Source organism: Chiloscyllium plagiosum, chromosome 21, assembly GCF_004010195.1.
Source record: "Chiloscyllium plagiosum isolate BGI_BamShark_2017 chromosome 21, ASM401019v2, whole genome shotgun sequence".
In the NCBI taxonomy this organism is placed as follows: domain Eukaryota; kingdom Metazoa; phylum Chordata; class Chondrichthyes; order Orectolobiformes; family Hemiscylliidae; genus Chiloscyllium; species Chiloscyllium plagiosum.
In genome coordinates this window covers 46463369-46478651 of record NC_057730.1, presented here as the reverse complement: position 1 = coordinate 46478651, position 15283 = coordinate 46463369, and the positions used below count along the sequence as shown (strand labels likewise).

Genomic DNA, 15283 nt, shown 5'->3' with positions numbered 1-15283 from the left:
AGAATTGACATGTTACTGAGGATTATATCTGCAATAAATGCCATTGGTTGCGAATCCTATCAGATCGAATGGATCGACTGGAATGATCATTAGAGGCAATGAGGAATTTACAAGAGCAAGGGGATGTGATGGATGGCAGTTATAGGAAGGGAGAAAAGCTGGAGATACAATCACATAGATGGATTAACTCCAGGAAGAGTAAGAGAGGTAGGCAGGTAGTGCAGGAGTCTTCTGTGACTATCCCCATTTCAAACTAGTATGCTATTTTGGAAAATGTAGGGGGTAATGGATTCTCAGGGGAATGTAACACGAACGACCAGTCTGGTATTGAGACTACCTCTAATGCAATAAGGGGTATGTCGGGTTCCAAGAAATCGATTGTGTTTGGGGACTCTCTAGTCAGAGGCACAGACAGATGTTTCTGTGGCCAGCAGTGAAAAATCAGAATGGTGTGTTGCCTCCCTGGTGCCAGGATCAAGGATATCTCAGAGAGGGTGCAGAATGTTCTCAAAGGGGAGAGGGCCCAGCAGGAGGTCATTGTACACATCGGAACCAATGACATACGAAGGGAAAAGGTTGAGATTTTGAAGGGAGTATACAGAGTGTTAGGCAGGAATTTAAAAAGGAGGTCCTTGAGAGTAGTCATATCTGGATTACTCCCGGTGCTACGAGCTAGTGTGGGCAGGAATAGGAGAATAGAGCAGATGAACGCATGGCTGAGGAGCTGGTGTATGGGAGAAGGATTCACATTTTTGGATCATTGGAATCTTTTCTGGGGTAGAAGTGACCTGTACGAGAAGAACGGATTGCACCTAAATTGAAAGGGGACTAATATACTGGCAGGGAAATTTGCTAGACCTGCTCGGGAGGATTTAAACTAGTAAGGTGGGGGGGGCGTGGGACCCAGGGAGATAGTGAGCAAAGAAATCAACCTGAGACTGGTACAGTTGAGAAAAGAAGTGAGTCAAACAGTCAGGGCAGGCAGAGACAAAGCAGAGAACAAGGTAGGAGTGATAAATTAAACAGCATTTATTTCAATGCAAGAGGCCTAACAGGGAAGGCAGATGAACCGAGGGCATGGTTAAGAACATGGGACTGGGATATCATAGCAATTACAGAAACGTGGCTCAGGGATGGACAGGACTGGCAGCTTAATGTTCTAGGATACAAATGCTACAGGAAGGATAGAAAGGGAGGCAAGAGAGGAGGGGAGTGGCATTTTTGATAAGGGATAGCATTACAGCTGTACTGAGGGAGGATATTCCTGGAAATACACCAAGCGAAGTTATTTGGTGGAACTGAGAAATAAGAAAGGGATGATCACCTTATTGGGATAGATTTCAATCATTTAGAGAAAAATAGAGTGATTATGGTAGTGGATTTAACTTTGCAAACATAGACTGGGACTGCCATAGTGTTAAGGGTTTAGATGGAGAGGAATTTGTTAAGTGTGTACCAGAACATTTTCTGATTCAGTTTGTGGATGTACCTACTAGAGAAGGTGCAAAACTTGATCTACTCTTGGGAAATAAGGCAGGGCAGGTGACTGACGTGTCAGTGGGGGAGCACTTTGGGACCAGCGACCATAATTCTATTAGTTTTAAAATAGTGATGGAAAAGGATAGACCAGATCTAAAAGTTGTAGTTCTAAATTGGAGGAAGGCTAATTTTGACGGTATTAAGCAAGAACTTTCAAAAGCTGATTGGGGGCATATGTTCGTAGGTAAAGGGACAGCTGGAAAATGGGAAGCCTTCAGAAATGAGATAACGAGAATCCAGAGACAGCATATTCCAGTTAGGGTGAAAGGAAAGGCTGGTAGGTGTAGGGAATGCTGGATGACGAGAGAAATTGAGGGTTTGGTAAGAAAGAGAAGAAAGCATATGTAAGGTATAGACAGGATAGATCGAGTGAATCTTAGAAACGTATAAAGGCAGTAGGAGTATACTTAAGAGAGAAATCAGGAGAGCACAAAGGGAACATGAGATAGCTTTGGCAGATAGGGTTAAGGAGAATCTAAAGGTTTTTTACAAATACATTAAAGACAAAAAGGTATCTAGGGAGAGAATAGGGCCCCTCAAAAATCAGCAAGGCAGCCTTTGTGTGGAGCTGCAGGAGATGGGCAGAAAGGTGGCAAATGGAATTCAATGTAGCTAAGTGTGAGGTGATTCACTTTGGGAAGAATAACAAAAAGATGGGGTACTGGGCTAATGGTCGGATACTTGGTAGTGTGGATGAGCAGAGGGATCTTGGTGTCCATGTACACAAATCTTTGAAAGTTGCCACCCAGGTAAATAGTGCGGTGAGGAAGGCATATGGCGTACTGGCTTTTATTGGTAGAGGAATTGAGTTCTGGAGTACTGAGGTCATGTTGCAGTTGTATAAGACTTTGGTGCGGCCGCATCTGGAATATTGTGTGCAGTTTTGGTCGCCATACTATAGGAAGGATGTGGAGGCACTGGAACGGGTGCAGAGGAGGTTTACCAGGATGTTGCCTGGTATGGTAGAAAGATCGTATGAGGAAAGGCTGAGGCACTTGGGGTTGTTTTCATTGGAGAAAAGAAGGTTTAGGGGTGACTTGATAGAGGTGTACAAGATGATTAGGGGTTTAGTAGGGTTGACCGTGAGAACCTTTTTCCACGTATGGAGTCAGCTATTACGAGGGGGCATAGCTCCTTTTCCCGCGTATGGAGTCGGGTATTACAAGGGGGCATAGCTTTAAATTAAGGGAGGGTAGATATACGACTGAAGTTAGGGGTAGGTTCTTCACTCAGCGAGTCGTAAGTTCATGGAATGCCCTGCCAGTAGCAGTGGTGGACTCTCCCTCTTTATGGGCATTTAAGCGGGCATTGGATAGGTATATGGAGGATAGTGGGTTAGTATAGGTTAGGTGGGCTTGGATCGGCGCAACATCGAGGGCCAAAGGGCCTGTACTGCGCTGTATTCTTCTATGTTCTATGTTCTATGGGGGAGATACTAAACGAGTATTTTGCATCGGTGTTTGCAGTGGAAAAGGACGTGGAAGATATAGAATGTAGGGAAATAGATGGTGACAACTTGAAAAATGTCCATATTACAGAGAAGGAAATGCTGGATGTCTTGAAATGCATAAAAGTGTACCTGATCAGGTGTACCCTAGAACTCTGTGGGAAACTAGGGTGGTGATTGCTGGGCCTCTTGCTTAGATATTTGTATCATCGATAGTTACGGGTGAGGTGCCGGAAGACTGGAGGTTGGCTAATGTGGTGCCACTGTTTAAGAAGGGTGGTAAGGACAAGCCAGGGAACTATAGAGCCTGACGTCAGTGGTGGGCAAGTTGTTGGAGGAAATCCTAAGGGACAGGATGTACATGTATTTGGAAAGACAAGGACTGAATAGGGATTGTCAACATGGCTTTGTGCGTGGGAAATCATGTCTCACAAACTTATTGAGTTTTTTGATGAAGTAACGAAGAAGATTGATGAGGGCAGAGCGGTAGACGTGATCTATATAGACTTCAGTAAGGTGTTCGATAAGGTTCTGCATGGGAGACTGGTTAGCAAGGTTAGATCTCACAGAACACAGGGAGAACTAGCCATTTGGATACAGAACTGGCTTGAAGGTAGAAGACAGAGAGTGATGGTGGTGGAGGGTTGTTTTTCAGACTGGAGGCCTGTGACCAGTGGAGTGCCACAAGGATCGGTGCTGGGTCCACTACTTTTCGTCATTTATATAAATCATTTGGTTGTGAGCACAAGTGGTATAGTGAGTAAGTTTGCAGATGACACCAAAACTTGTGGTGTAGTGGACAGCGAAGAAGGTTACCTTAGATTACAATGGGATCTTGATCAGATGGGCCAATGGGCTGAGGAGTGGCAGATGGAGTTTAATTTAGATAAATGCGAGGTGCTGCATTTTGGGAAAGCAAATCTTAGCAGGACCTATACACTTAATGGTAAGATCCTAGGGAGTGTTGCTGAACAAAGAGACATTGGAGTGCAGGTTCGTAGCTCCTTGAATGTAGAGTCACAGGTAGATAGGACAGTGAAGAAGGCATTTTGTATGCTTTCCTTTATTGGTCAGAGTATTGAGTACAGGAGTTGGGAGATCATGTTGCAGCTGTACTGGACATTGGTTAGGCACTGTTGGAATATTGCGTGCAATTCTGGTCTCCTTCCTATTGGAAAGATGTTATGAAACTTGAAAAGGTTCAGAAAAAATTTACACGGATGTTACCAGGGTTGGAGGATTTGAGCTATAGGGAGAGATTGAACAGGCTGGGGCTGTTTTCCCTGGAGCGTCGGAGGCTGAGGGGTGACTTTATAAAGATTTATAAAATCATGAGGAGCATGGATAGGATAAATAGACAAAGTCTTTTCCCTGGGTTGGGGAGTCCAGAATTAGAGGGCATAGGTTTAGGGTGAGAGGGGAAAGGTATAAAAGAGACCTAAGGGGCAACCTTTTCATGCAGAGGGTGGTGCGTGTATGGAATTATCTGCCAGAGGAAGTGGTGGAGGCTGGTACAATTGCAACATTTAAAAGGCATCTGGATGGGTATATGATTTGGAAGGGTGTGGAGGGATATGGGCTGGGTGCTGGCAGGTGGGACTAGATTGGGTTGGGATATCTGGTTGGCATGGACGAGTTTGACCGAAGGGTCTGTTTCTGTGCTGTACATCTTTATGACTCTGTTAGCTCCTGTATCTGCTAAAGCCTTGTGTTTAAACTCTTCATCTTTATTTTCAAATCCCTCAATGCATCATCCCCTGCTAATCTCTGTAACCTGCTCAGTCTCCATAACCTTCTGAGTTCTGTATTCTTTTGCAATTCTGGCTTCTTGCCCATTCCCCATCCCATCCTGGATATCCCCCATTAAACATTATTGCCCCTCTACCCCTCTCTCTCGTTCTCTTGAAGCAAATATAAAAGTAGCTACTATATCAAAGGCGCTATATAAATTCAAGATGTTTCTATTGTAAGGCGAGTACTGAATTGCTTTGCTCCACTACGTGGCGTTATACAAAACATTTCTTGTCTATGCTCCATTCCTTTAGGTGAATTACACACTGATTGGGGAACTCTGTAACCTCTGGAGAAATTATGAAGATATTAATGACTCATGGAATACTGTGCTAACAATTATAAATTGGTTTGGAGACAACCAGAGAGTATTACAGCCAGCTGCAGGCCCTGGACATTGGAATGATCCGGATATGGTACAACAAATGCACATTTTGAAACTGTTTGAGCTTTAGTCCACACTCTCACTCTGTCCCATATAATATAAAAATATAATGCACTACTGAGCAAGACAGAAATGGGACCGAGTTTTGGAAGGCACAGTCCAAATCAAATAACTATTATGCAAACTGTTTTAGGACAACCGAAAGATTAAATTTGGTAGCAGACACAGATTTTTGTAATGTAACTAGTGTTCCTCATTTAGTCAGATGATACATTGTGTTATAACAATCCGGGTGTGAGGCAATGTCATATACAATTGATACACACTGTGTCTTCCCTGTGTTTTGAGAATCAAATTGTGTGATTCTGTGAATGCTCTCAGCTATTCTCCTGCTTCTCTTCCATGCAACCTTAATCCCCAACGACCAAAACACACCACCTGTTTTTTTTTTCCTCTTTCTCTCCCCACTCTGCGCTTCAGCAAAAACCTTGTTTTAATTTCTTTTCAGCCTTCCCCATCCCACCGTTTTTCCGCCAAAACAAAATGGCCAGTTCCTTACCCTCCACTGTTACCCAGCCAGGAAACTGGGGCTTCTCCCATCCTCTGAAGCACTGCTTCTACTTTCTCAACCCAGTTGCCAGACTTTGCACATACATTGAACATAGAGCAGTTCAGCACAGTACAGGCCTTTCAGCCCTCAATGTTGTGCCAGCCTTTCATCCTAGTCTAAGATCAGACTAACCTACATACCCGTCATTGTACTGTCTTCCACGTGCCTATCAAGAGTCACTTAAATGTCCCTAATGTATCTGATTCTAATACCTCTAATACAAACTGCCTCTGATATCTCCCCTAAACCTTCCTCCAATCACCTTAAAATGATACCCCCTGGTGATAGCCATTCCTGCCGTGGCTATCCACTCTATCTATGCTCCTCAACATCTTGTACATCTCTATTAAGTCACCTCTAATCCTTCTTCACTCCAATGAGGAAAGCCCTAGCTCCGTCAACCTTTCTTCTAAAGATATGCCCTCCAGTCCAGGCAGCACATCCAGTCCACCAGCTAGAAACTGGGAAGTGGTATTTGAGGAAGGAATCCTATCCTGACTGCAGTTTCCTGATAAAATCAAGATGTCTTTACAGTGTAGTGTAAAGGGTTAACACTCAAGTATGTAAATAATCAGCCGACATCAGTGTATGAGTGCATATGACAGTGGGCTCTAGGGATAGATAAATACAGTGCTAAGCTTCATAGTGTAAATAGTTAGCAGAATATTAAATAAATTTAATCTTACCAACAACATGCACTCTAGTAGCTTGCTAGTACCATTTTCGAGGGCAATTAATAGTCAACTACTTTGCTGAGAGTCTGGAGTCACATGTAGGCCAGGACAGGCCAGGTTAAGTTGGCAGATTTCCTTCCCTAAAATGTGTTACTGAATCTTCAGGCTTTTACAACAATTGACATGGTTGCCATGAGGCTGACCAGAACCTACCAGCACATAACCTCTTCTGAGTCCCACCATCATGACATGTACATATCACATTGTGGGGTACACTTGTTGGCTTAGGCAATAGGGAAACACCTTTTGTCTAATAATTATGAGATGCTATTAATCCAGGATATCACATCACAGTTCCCACACTCGGAAAAGATATATTTCCATGTGAAAAAGTACAATATTTAGGAACTGGGATTACAAAGCAACTAAATAATCTTTTGCACTGTTTATTGTTTTCAGTTAATTGTCGGTGACTTTGGTCTGAACTATGACCAGTCCAAATCACAGTTAGCTCTCTGGGCAATGTTGGCAGCTCCATTCTTTATGTCCAATGATCTTCGCACCATTTCCAAAGATGCTAAGACTCTCCTGCAGAACAGGTTGCTTATTCACATAGACCAGGACCATCTGGGGTTGCAAGGTGAAAGGATTGAGAAGGTAACCAGAGTTATGTTTCAATATATACCTATATTGAATACAAATGGGAAGGGGGAGAATGGGGAAAGATAAGTGAAAATTAAATATGCAGTTTTTCTTGTTTTGGGCTACCTCAAAAGAAATTATTGTTTGTCACTACTCAAAACTTTGTTCTAGTGATTTGGGTGACTTAGAATGTTACTTATGGTATCATTTTATGTTTAGCAATGATTTTCAACTGTGGGGATAGGAAAATTATGATTTTTTAGAAAGCTTTAAGACTCTGATACTAAATTGCCCAGAAATTCTTTGCTGAAAGGTTGGCCCGATGGAAATGGTGTGAATTGTGGCGATTATGTAGTACAGCCACAAGATGTCAGTGCCAATCAGTAATAACCCTTAATAGAAAGGCTGTGTTGCAGTTAACGTCATTGTTAGGTGGAGCACTCTGTAGTGATTGTACTCAGGTTAGCCAGGTGGACCTCATAGAATATGAATTCCCTGATTGGGACTGTTAACTCAGTCCAATCAGGAAGCCCTGGTTGATAGATATAAACAGGAGTGTCAGGGGTTCTGCTCACTCTGAGCTAGCTCTGAGGAAGCTGACCAATGTCAGGTGCTATGCATGTGTAAATAAAGAGCAACTTGGTGACAGGATATCAGCCTGTATGAAGTTATTTCGGTGACGACGAAAGTGAAGCATGCTCCTGAAGACATTTGCTTACAACAGCTGTCTTTGAAGTTGAGGATAAGCATTTCTGGCATCATTCTGTTATTTGAGAAGCTTGACACGTTCAATCCTGCCAGTGAAGATGGCCTCACAACGTGGAAAGAATGTTACTTTTTTTTCCTGGCAAATGATATTGGGGCAGATGAAAAGCAATGAGTAAGTAATTCTCCTGACAGCTTGTGGACCCACAGCTTTTTTGGTTATTTGGAGCCTAACTTTACCTGAGGTACCAAATACTAAAACTTTTCAAGAGTTGACGGATTTGATTAAGGAATATGATGACTCTAAGCCTCCTCTAATTCTGAGACACTAACAGTTTTACTTGGCAATTAAGAACCAGGAGACTCTGTATTGACATTTTTAACTGTATTAAAATGACTGGCAGAGGCATGTGACTTTGGTTTAACCCTTAAGATACTGAGAGAGTCTGATATGTAGGATTAATGATTAACCATGCAAAAGTGCCCATTAGCTGAAGCCCAACTGGCCTTCAGGCACTACAACTGGTTTTGTCAATGGAAAGTGCAGCAAGTGGAGCATATGAGCTGTGGGGTGTTCTGATGGAAGTGGACACCTTCAAGCCTCAGGAACACCATTTGAGTGAAGGCAATTGCAGAGCCTCACTCTGGACATATCCTGAAGAGAGCGATTCTAGGTCAGCCCACAGCAAAGTCCCCAAATCAAAGCCAAGTCTCAGCCAAACGGTTACAATTTATTTCAGGATCCAGGCCAGCAATCCATTGTAGTTGCTGCTATTATGTGGACTCAAGACAGCAAAAGAGTCTCACTAGGCCTGAACTGAGTAAGAGAACTGATAGACTGGTATCCAAGAGAGTGCACACTCTGGGAAGCCCACCTACATCTGTTTTGGAACAGTTAAATTGCTTAGCAACATCTGAATCCGAGCCAATCAAAATAAATGTCTAGTTAAATGGTCACCAAGTTCTAATGGAGGTTGATACTGGCACAGCTGTATCAGTGATTGCAGGAGCCAGTCTTTAACAAAGTTCAGAGAAAGTGAGGACTACAGATGCTGGAGCTCACAGTCGAGAGTGTAGTGCTGGAAAAGCACAGCACCCTTTAAACAAAGCTCCCTTTAACAAAATTCGCTCTGGACTCCAACCCTCAAGTTTGCGCAAGACCTCAGCTAGACTGAGAAGCTATACTGGGGAGCTTCTACAGATTAAGGGTACAAGGTCGTTTCTGGTCTTTTAAGAGAAGCAGGTGGTTCCATGCCCACTGACTGTAGTAAAAGACTCAGGCCCAAGCTACACGGGACAAAATTGGTTGAGAAAGATTCTCCACTATAGGCTCAATGTTTTGAGTGAAGTCCTAATTAAATACCTTGAGTTTTTCAGGAAGGTCTAGACTATCAAAGGAGCCAAGGCCACCCAGGAAGTAATACCACAATTTTGTCAGGCCCATCCAGTGCCATTTGCCTTATGGGCAAAGGTAGAGGCAGAAATCAGGAGGCTGGAAAGTGAAGGAATCATCGCACCAGTTTGCAGAATGAGCAGCACTGGTCAGACCTATTATGAAGCCCAGTGGGTCATTTCATCTTTGTGGAGATTTCAAACAAATGGTGAACTGCTTTCCACAGCTGGGTAAATACCCAATCCCTCACGTAGAGGATTTATACACAAAGCTGGTAGGGGAGTGTGCTGTCCTTGAAGCTGGGCGTGAGCCATGTGCACTTGTAATTGTGGTTAGGTGAGGATTCCCAGGTGTATGTTACAGTTAATACCCGTAAGGGTTTTACTACCCACCAATATACAAGACTGCCATTTTGGGTATCAGCCTGTGCCATTTTTCAGCGAACAATGGAGAACATTTTACAAAGTCTACTCCAAGTCTCCATTTATCCAGATGATGTGCTAATAGCAGGGATGACCAATCAAGAGCACTTAGAACTTGGACATGGTCCTTAGATGGTTTTCCCAATTGCGTGTATGCCTTAAAAGAGAAAAACATGTGTTCCAGGCACCCCAATTGACCTACCTAGGCTACAGAGTTGAGAAGACCAGTTATACCCATTGGAAGATAAAGTGAGAATGATCAACGGTGCCCCAGCTACCACATCTGGAGCTGAGGTCTTTCCTTGGGCTGGTGAATTATTGGGAAAGTTCATACATAACCTGGCCTCCATCCTGGCACCTTTGCATCAACTCTTTTTTTAAAAAAAAGGTCAGCTTTGGAAATGTTGCCTTGAGGAAAGAGAAGAAACAACTATCGTCCTGTAAGGTGTTAGCACACTATGATCCCAAGTGATGAAGGGCTCCAGCCCAAAACTTTGATTTTCCTGCTCCTCAGATGCTGCCTGACCTGCTGTGCTTTTCCAGCAAGACACTCTCGACTCTGATCTCCAGCATCTGCAGATCTCACTTTCTCCTATTGACATGCAATGCCTCTCTACACAGCATCGGGGTGGTATTAGCCCAATGGAGAGGAACACCCAACATAGTATACATCCAGAACTTTGGTTAATGCAGAGCATAAATATGCCCAGATAGAGAAGGAAAGTTTGATGGTCATATTTAGAGTCAAGAAGTTCCACCAATACCATTTGTAACAATACATGGCAATGCCCCAGTAACGCAGCTATGTTTCCATCCAATCCGAGTCACCAGACTTAACTTCTCACCAATATCTTCATTTTGGAACCCTCTGCTAGGTCTACTTGAGGAGGACAAGGCAGTACTGCCCATAGCTTCAGGCTGAATTCAGCGGTCGGTTCTGATACCAACTCTGTGTAATTACAGGTTACAACACTGTCTGGGAGGCCAAGTAGCAAATGCAGATGCATTGAGCTGCCTCCTGCTGGAAGAATCTGTAATAATTTCAAATTTTCTGGATACACTTCCAGTCACAGCTGACAATACCAGTCTTTGGACACAGAAAAATCCGGTCCTGGTGAAACTGAAACAGCTGGTGAGGAGGGTGGAAACGAAAAGGCTGTCACAACCAGAGCTGAAATCTTTTTGGACCCAGAGACCAAAAAACTGACCCTGCACAGTTAAGAGGATTGGTCGATGCGAGGTCAGGTCCAGTAATGTTTAAAGTTCAGTAGGTGTGACGGTCCTGAACAAGCACGTGGACAACATGAAACCTGCAAACTCTCAAACGGTGCAGGAACAAAACATGCCCGACTCTTTGACTGCCTTTCCGACTGTTCACAGTAGAGGACGGCATATTATAGAGAGCAAGAGTGATTGTCCCGAGCAAAGGTGGCCACCAGATACTGGCTGAACTCCACCAGGGTCATCCAGTGGTTTCCAAAATGAAGACATTGGTGAGAAGTTATGTCATGGTGACTAGAATTGGGTGCAGACACAGCTGCATTGCTGGGGCATTGCCCAGAGTGCCAACGAGGATAGCAATTATTGCCAGCACCTCCCCACATTTGTGGGAATGACTAGGCAAATCATGGACTCAGTTACATGGCCTTTCGTGAGCTTAATGTTCTTACTCTTTGTGGACACCCACTTAAATTGGCTGGACACTTGTCGAGTTTATTCATCAAACATGGGGACAAAACAAAAACTGTGCGCATCTTTTGCAATACATGACCCCTGGAGGTGATGGTCACAGATAATGGGCCATTATTTACGAGCAGGGAATTTGTGTATTTCCTAAAGTCAAATGGGATTCATTATATAAGGGCAGCTCCATACCATCCCCCCCATCCAATGGTCTAACAGAAAGAGCATCCAATCTTTGAAGGCACGGTTAAAGAAACAGTCTACAGCTTCACTCAATGCCAAACAGTCCCAGTTCCTATTTGATTATAGGACCAACAACTCATGCAGCCACAGGGATAGCTCCAGCACAGGGAGAAGACTCTGCACCAGGTTAAATCTGATCTTCCCGGACCTGGCATTGGGGGTCCCTAAAGCAGTGTCAGAATGCCAATGCCAGACACAGACTCCACTAAGTTAGATGTGACGGTCCTGAACAAGCACGTGGACAACATGAAAGCTGCAAACTCACAAACGGTGCAGGAACAAAACATGCCCGACTCCTCGACTGCCTTTCCAACTGTTCCAAAACCCGTGGGTTCTCCCTCTCTGTCATATGTTGAAGATACCTTGGAATCTGAGATAGAGATGGCAGATGTCGCTGCCACAATGCCTTTGCTGCCTGAAGAAGAGAATGCATTTATTCTGAGACCCTCCGGCTGCCTCAGTGAACTACTGTGCGTTATATACTGCCTATATCAGAGGCAGAGCTGGAGGAACCTGACCGGTGCTAGGAAAACCCAGGAGGAGCAAAAAAAAAGGCTTATGTCTTCAGGCTCAGAGGGGGAAGGATACAGTGGTTATAACGAGGTCAGCCAGTGGATCTCATAGAATATGAGTTCCCTGACTGGATGAGATTAACAGCCCCAATCAGGGAGCCCTGGATGATAGATATAAACAAGAGTGTCAGACATCCTGTTCACTCTAAGACCTGTCTCTGAGGGAGCTGGATCAGTGTGAAGAACTCTCCACGCGTGAATGATTCCTCACATCATCCTTGTTTCCTTTGCACGTCACTTCAAAAAAAAATCAATCCAGGTATTGATCACACACACTCCCTGACATCTGTCTTCAACTTGGCTATTTATAATTTCCAACTTGTAACCCATTGTATACCCAAAAAGTTTCAGTGGGGTTACAGTGGCTACAGGCTACAGTGGGGTTACTATTAAAGCAACTTCAAGTAGGATCCTGCCCGACAGTGTAAGGATAAACACCAATCCACTGCCCAATGCTCACTTTAAAGTGGTTCAAGAGAATCATTAAAAGGTGAATAGGGTTATATCTGTGTCAGATCCACGTTTAATTTGGATGAGACACAGCACTCATGGCAAAACAGCACAAAATCAGTCTTTACACTTCCTATAAAACACTGAATATAAGGCAGAAGCCAGACAGCACCACAGAAGCTGTTTACACACACACACAGATTGTGCTAGGCATTATCTTGAACGTGTTGACAACAGAAACCCAATTTTGGAAAATAAGTTCAATGCTGAGCTTGCCTGAACATTTTAATGATGTTTCCATGTTAATGACTATGACAATCCTTCATGCCTTGGCAACTATTAGTACTTCAGTAGACAACTCCTACTTAATATTCCAAATCGATCAACTAATTTGTTTCTTTTGGCTACTTTATTTTTTTCATGGATTTGGTGTTCCCAATTCTTTGCTGACACGGATAGTAAATAAACTGATCTTTGCCCCCTCCCTCACTGCTGTGAAGTGTGGAGTATGTTTTTACTTTGCCTCCTCGTCCGAAACTACTTACCTTGAATTGGATGCCTCCTTCCCTGAGTTTGATGAAATTATTTATCATCTAAAGAATTAGTAATCAAACCAATTCAAAGAATCCTTACTATATAGAAACAGACTATTCAGCCCAACAAGAGCACACTGACCCTCCAAAGAGCATCCCACCCAGATTCCCCCCACCCTGAGGCTGGAATCAAACCTGAGTCCCTGGCACTGTGAGGCAGCAGAGCTAACCACTGAGCCACCATGCCACCCCTCCTTTCAACCCAACACAAAGCATCATTGTGGATACAGCGAGGGGTTGTCTGTTTTTATTCCATGTTTTAGCCTGATGAACCTTACAAGGCTGAAGGTTGATTTCTGCTCTTTACTCTTGTTTGTAGGACTGGGACTTTCAAGTCTGGAAGCGGAATTTGACTGATGGACAATTTGCTGTGGCCTATCTTTGCACAGCCAGTGATGGGAATATTCGGACTTTCAAGCTGAGCCTGCCTGCTCTCTTCATAGTGGACTGTGCACTTGGCTACAACATTTATGATGTTTTTGCCAAAAAGCTTGTACGGTCTCTTACTTCAAATCAGACACACCGATTCCAAGTCAATCCCACAGGAGTTGCCCTGTTCTTTATCCGACCCAAATGCAAACTGATTTGATGTTAATATTTGTAAATTAGATATAAATTTGAAGAAAAAAAAGTTTGTTGCTCATTTTGATGAAACTCATAAATATGTAATATGTTGGAGAGCAATATTGTCTACTATGTCTATGTAGGTAACATTTCAGAATATGCCACTATTTAGCAAATCTACTTTTATAGAATTTCTAACATATGATTCTCAAATGTCAAGTTCCTTGTTTTCTGAAATCCTACAGCATACAATGTGACAACACGGTGAAATCTGTTGTGAATCTTAATTGATTTACAATTGAAAGTGATATATTATGTGTCCACAAGATTCCCAATAGAATGAGCTTGAGACATTAGATCTCTGACATTTGCCAAAACGTCAGCAGATTTTTAGATTTAGATTTAGTTTTTATCGTCATGTGTACTCAAGTACAGAGTACAAGAATACAGTGAAAAGTATAAAATATCGCCACACACTGCGCCATCTTAGGTACAAAGTACCGAGGTACAAAATCTCAGTTAGAGAAATAAGTTAAAAAGTTCAGCACTATGGTTTTCTTAACGTAGAAGCAGAAAAATAAAGAAATAAAGTTAAAATGTCAAATATTACTGTCCTATCTTGACCGGCTGCAGATACTCCAACTTGGGCTTCCCCTGTACTTGCTGAGTTTCATGTCACTTTGTGCATTCAGTTATTCTGCTCATTTTCATCCAGCCCCAGTTGTCATAACAGTGACTGATAAAGGCACGTACCAATCCCATTTTAGTTACTGGATGGTGAGATTACATTAACTTTGCTGATCATGTGTGAATTTTACCGAATAGATTATTTATATGCATTCAAGTGCCCTGTAAGTCAAGAAAAGTAAACATTTTCAAAGTTGACACAAATGTCTTGGATGGCGTATTAAAATCATGCAATCAGTTCCATATGCCACATCAGGACATATGGTGGTCTTGAAACAAAATGGTTTTGACATGTTTTTTCTTCAGAATAAAATATTCTAATCATGGAAGAAAAATTGTCCTGAATTAGCCAGATCCTGGAATTCCCTTCGTTACAGCACTGTGCATGTACCTACACAATATGGACAGCAGGACCTCAAGAAGATGCTTACCACCACCATCTCAAGGATAATTAGGGATGGACAAGAAATGTTGGCTAGGCAGTGGTGCACATCATTTGAACAAATAAAGAACTTAAAAGCATGATCAAATTTGTCTTTTTTAAAAAAAACTTGCTTCTGTTCATTATCATGCAACAAAAGGTATTGAGTATTAGATATATTTTGTACATTAATATTGTGATGATGCCAACTTATGGTACAACAGGACAAGTCAGATTCCAAAATGAAATCTAAATTGATAGATTTTTTTTTGTTTAAGTTAGTTACAATGGTGCTCAGTCACTGCAACATAGTCACACAAGGCTGCAGATCTTTTTATTTAAACAGAATTATCACACTAAACACAAGTTAACTATGTACATCAGTTAGAATGATTGTAAAACACACAGCTAAACAAAGTATCAACCTGTTTCCTGACAATATTTGTTGCAGAGAATCAGGGC

General features: G+C 42.7%; 1 protein-coding gene across 1 annotated transcript in view; it reads left to right on the top strand.

Moving 5' to 3' along the window:
• Nucleotides 1-13822, top strand: part of LOC122560453 (alpha-N-acetylgalactosaminidase-like) — a 35011-nt gene extending 21189 nt beyond the window's left edge. The window contains exons 6-8 of the mRNA XM_043711086.1: nt 5032-5193; nt 6906-7103; nt 13469-13822. Of these exons, the coding sequence (XP_043567021.1) occupies nt 5032-5193; nt 6906-7103; nt 13469-13738 (630 nt within the window). The 3' untranslated portion in view covers nt 13739-13822. The remainder of the gene's footprint in view (nt 1-5031; nt 5194-6905; nt 7104-13468) is intronic.
• Nucleotides 13823-15283: the final 1461 nt, after the last annotated feature.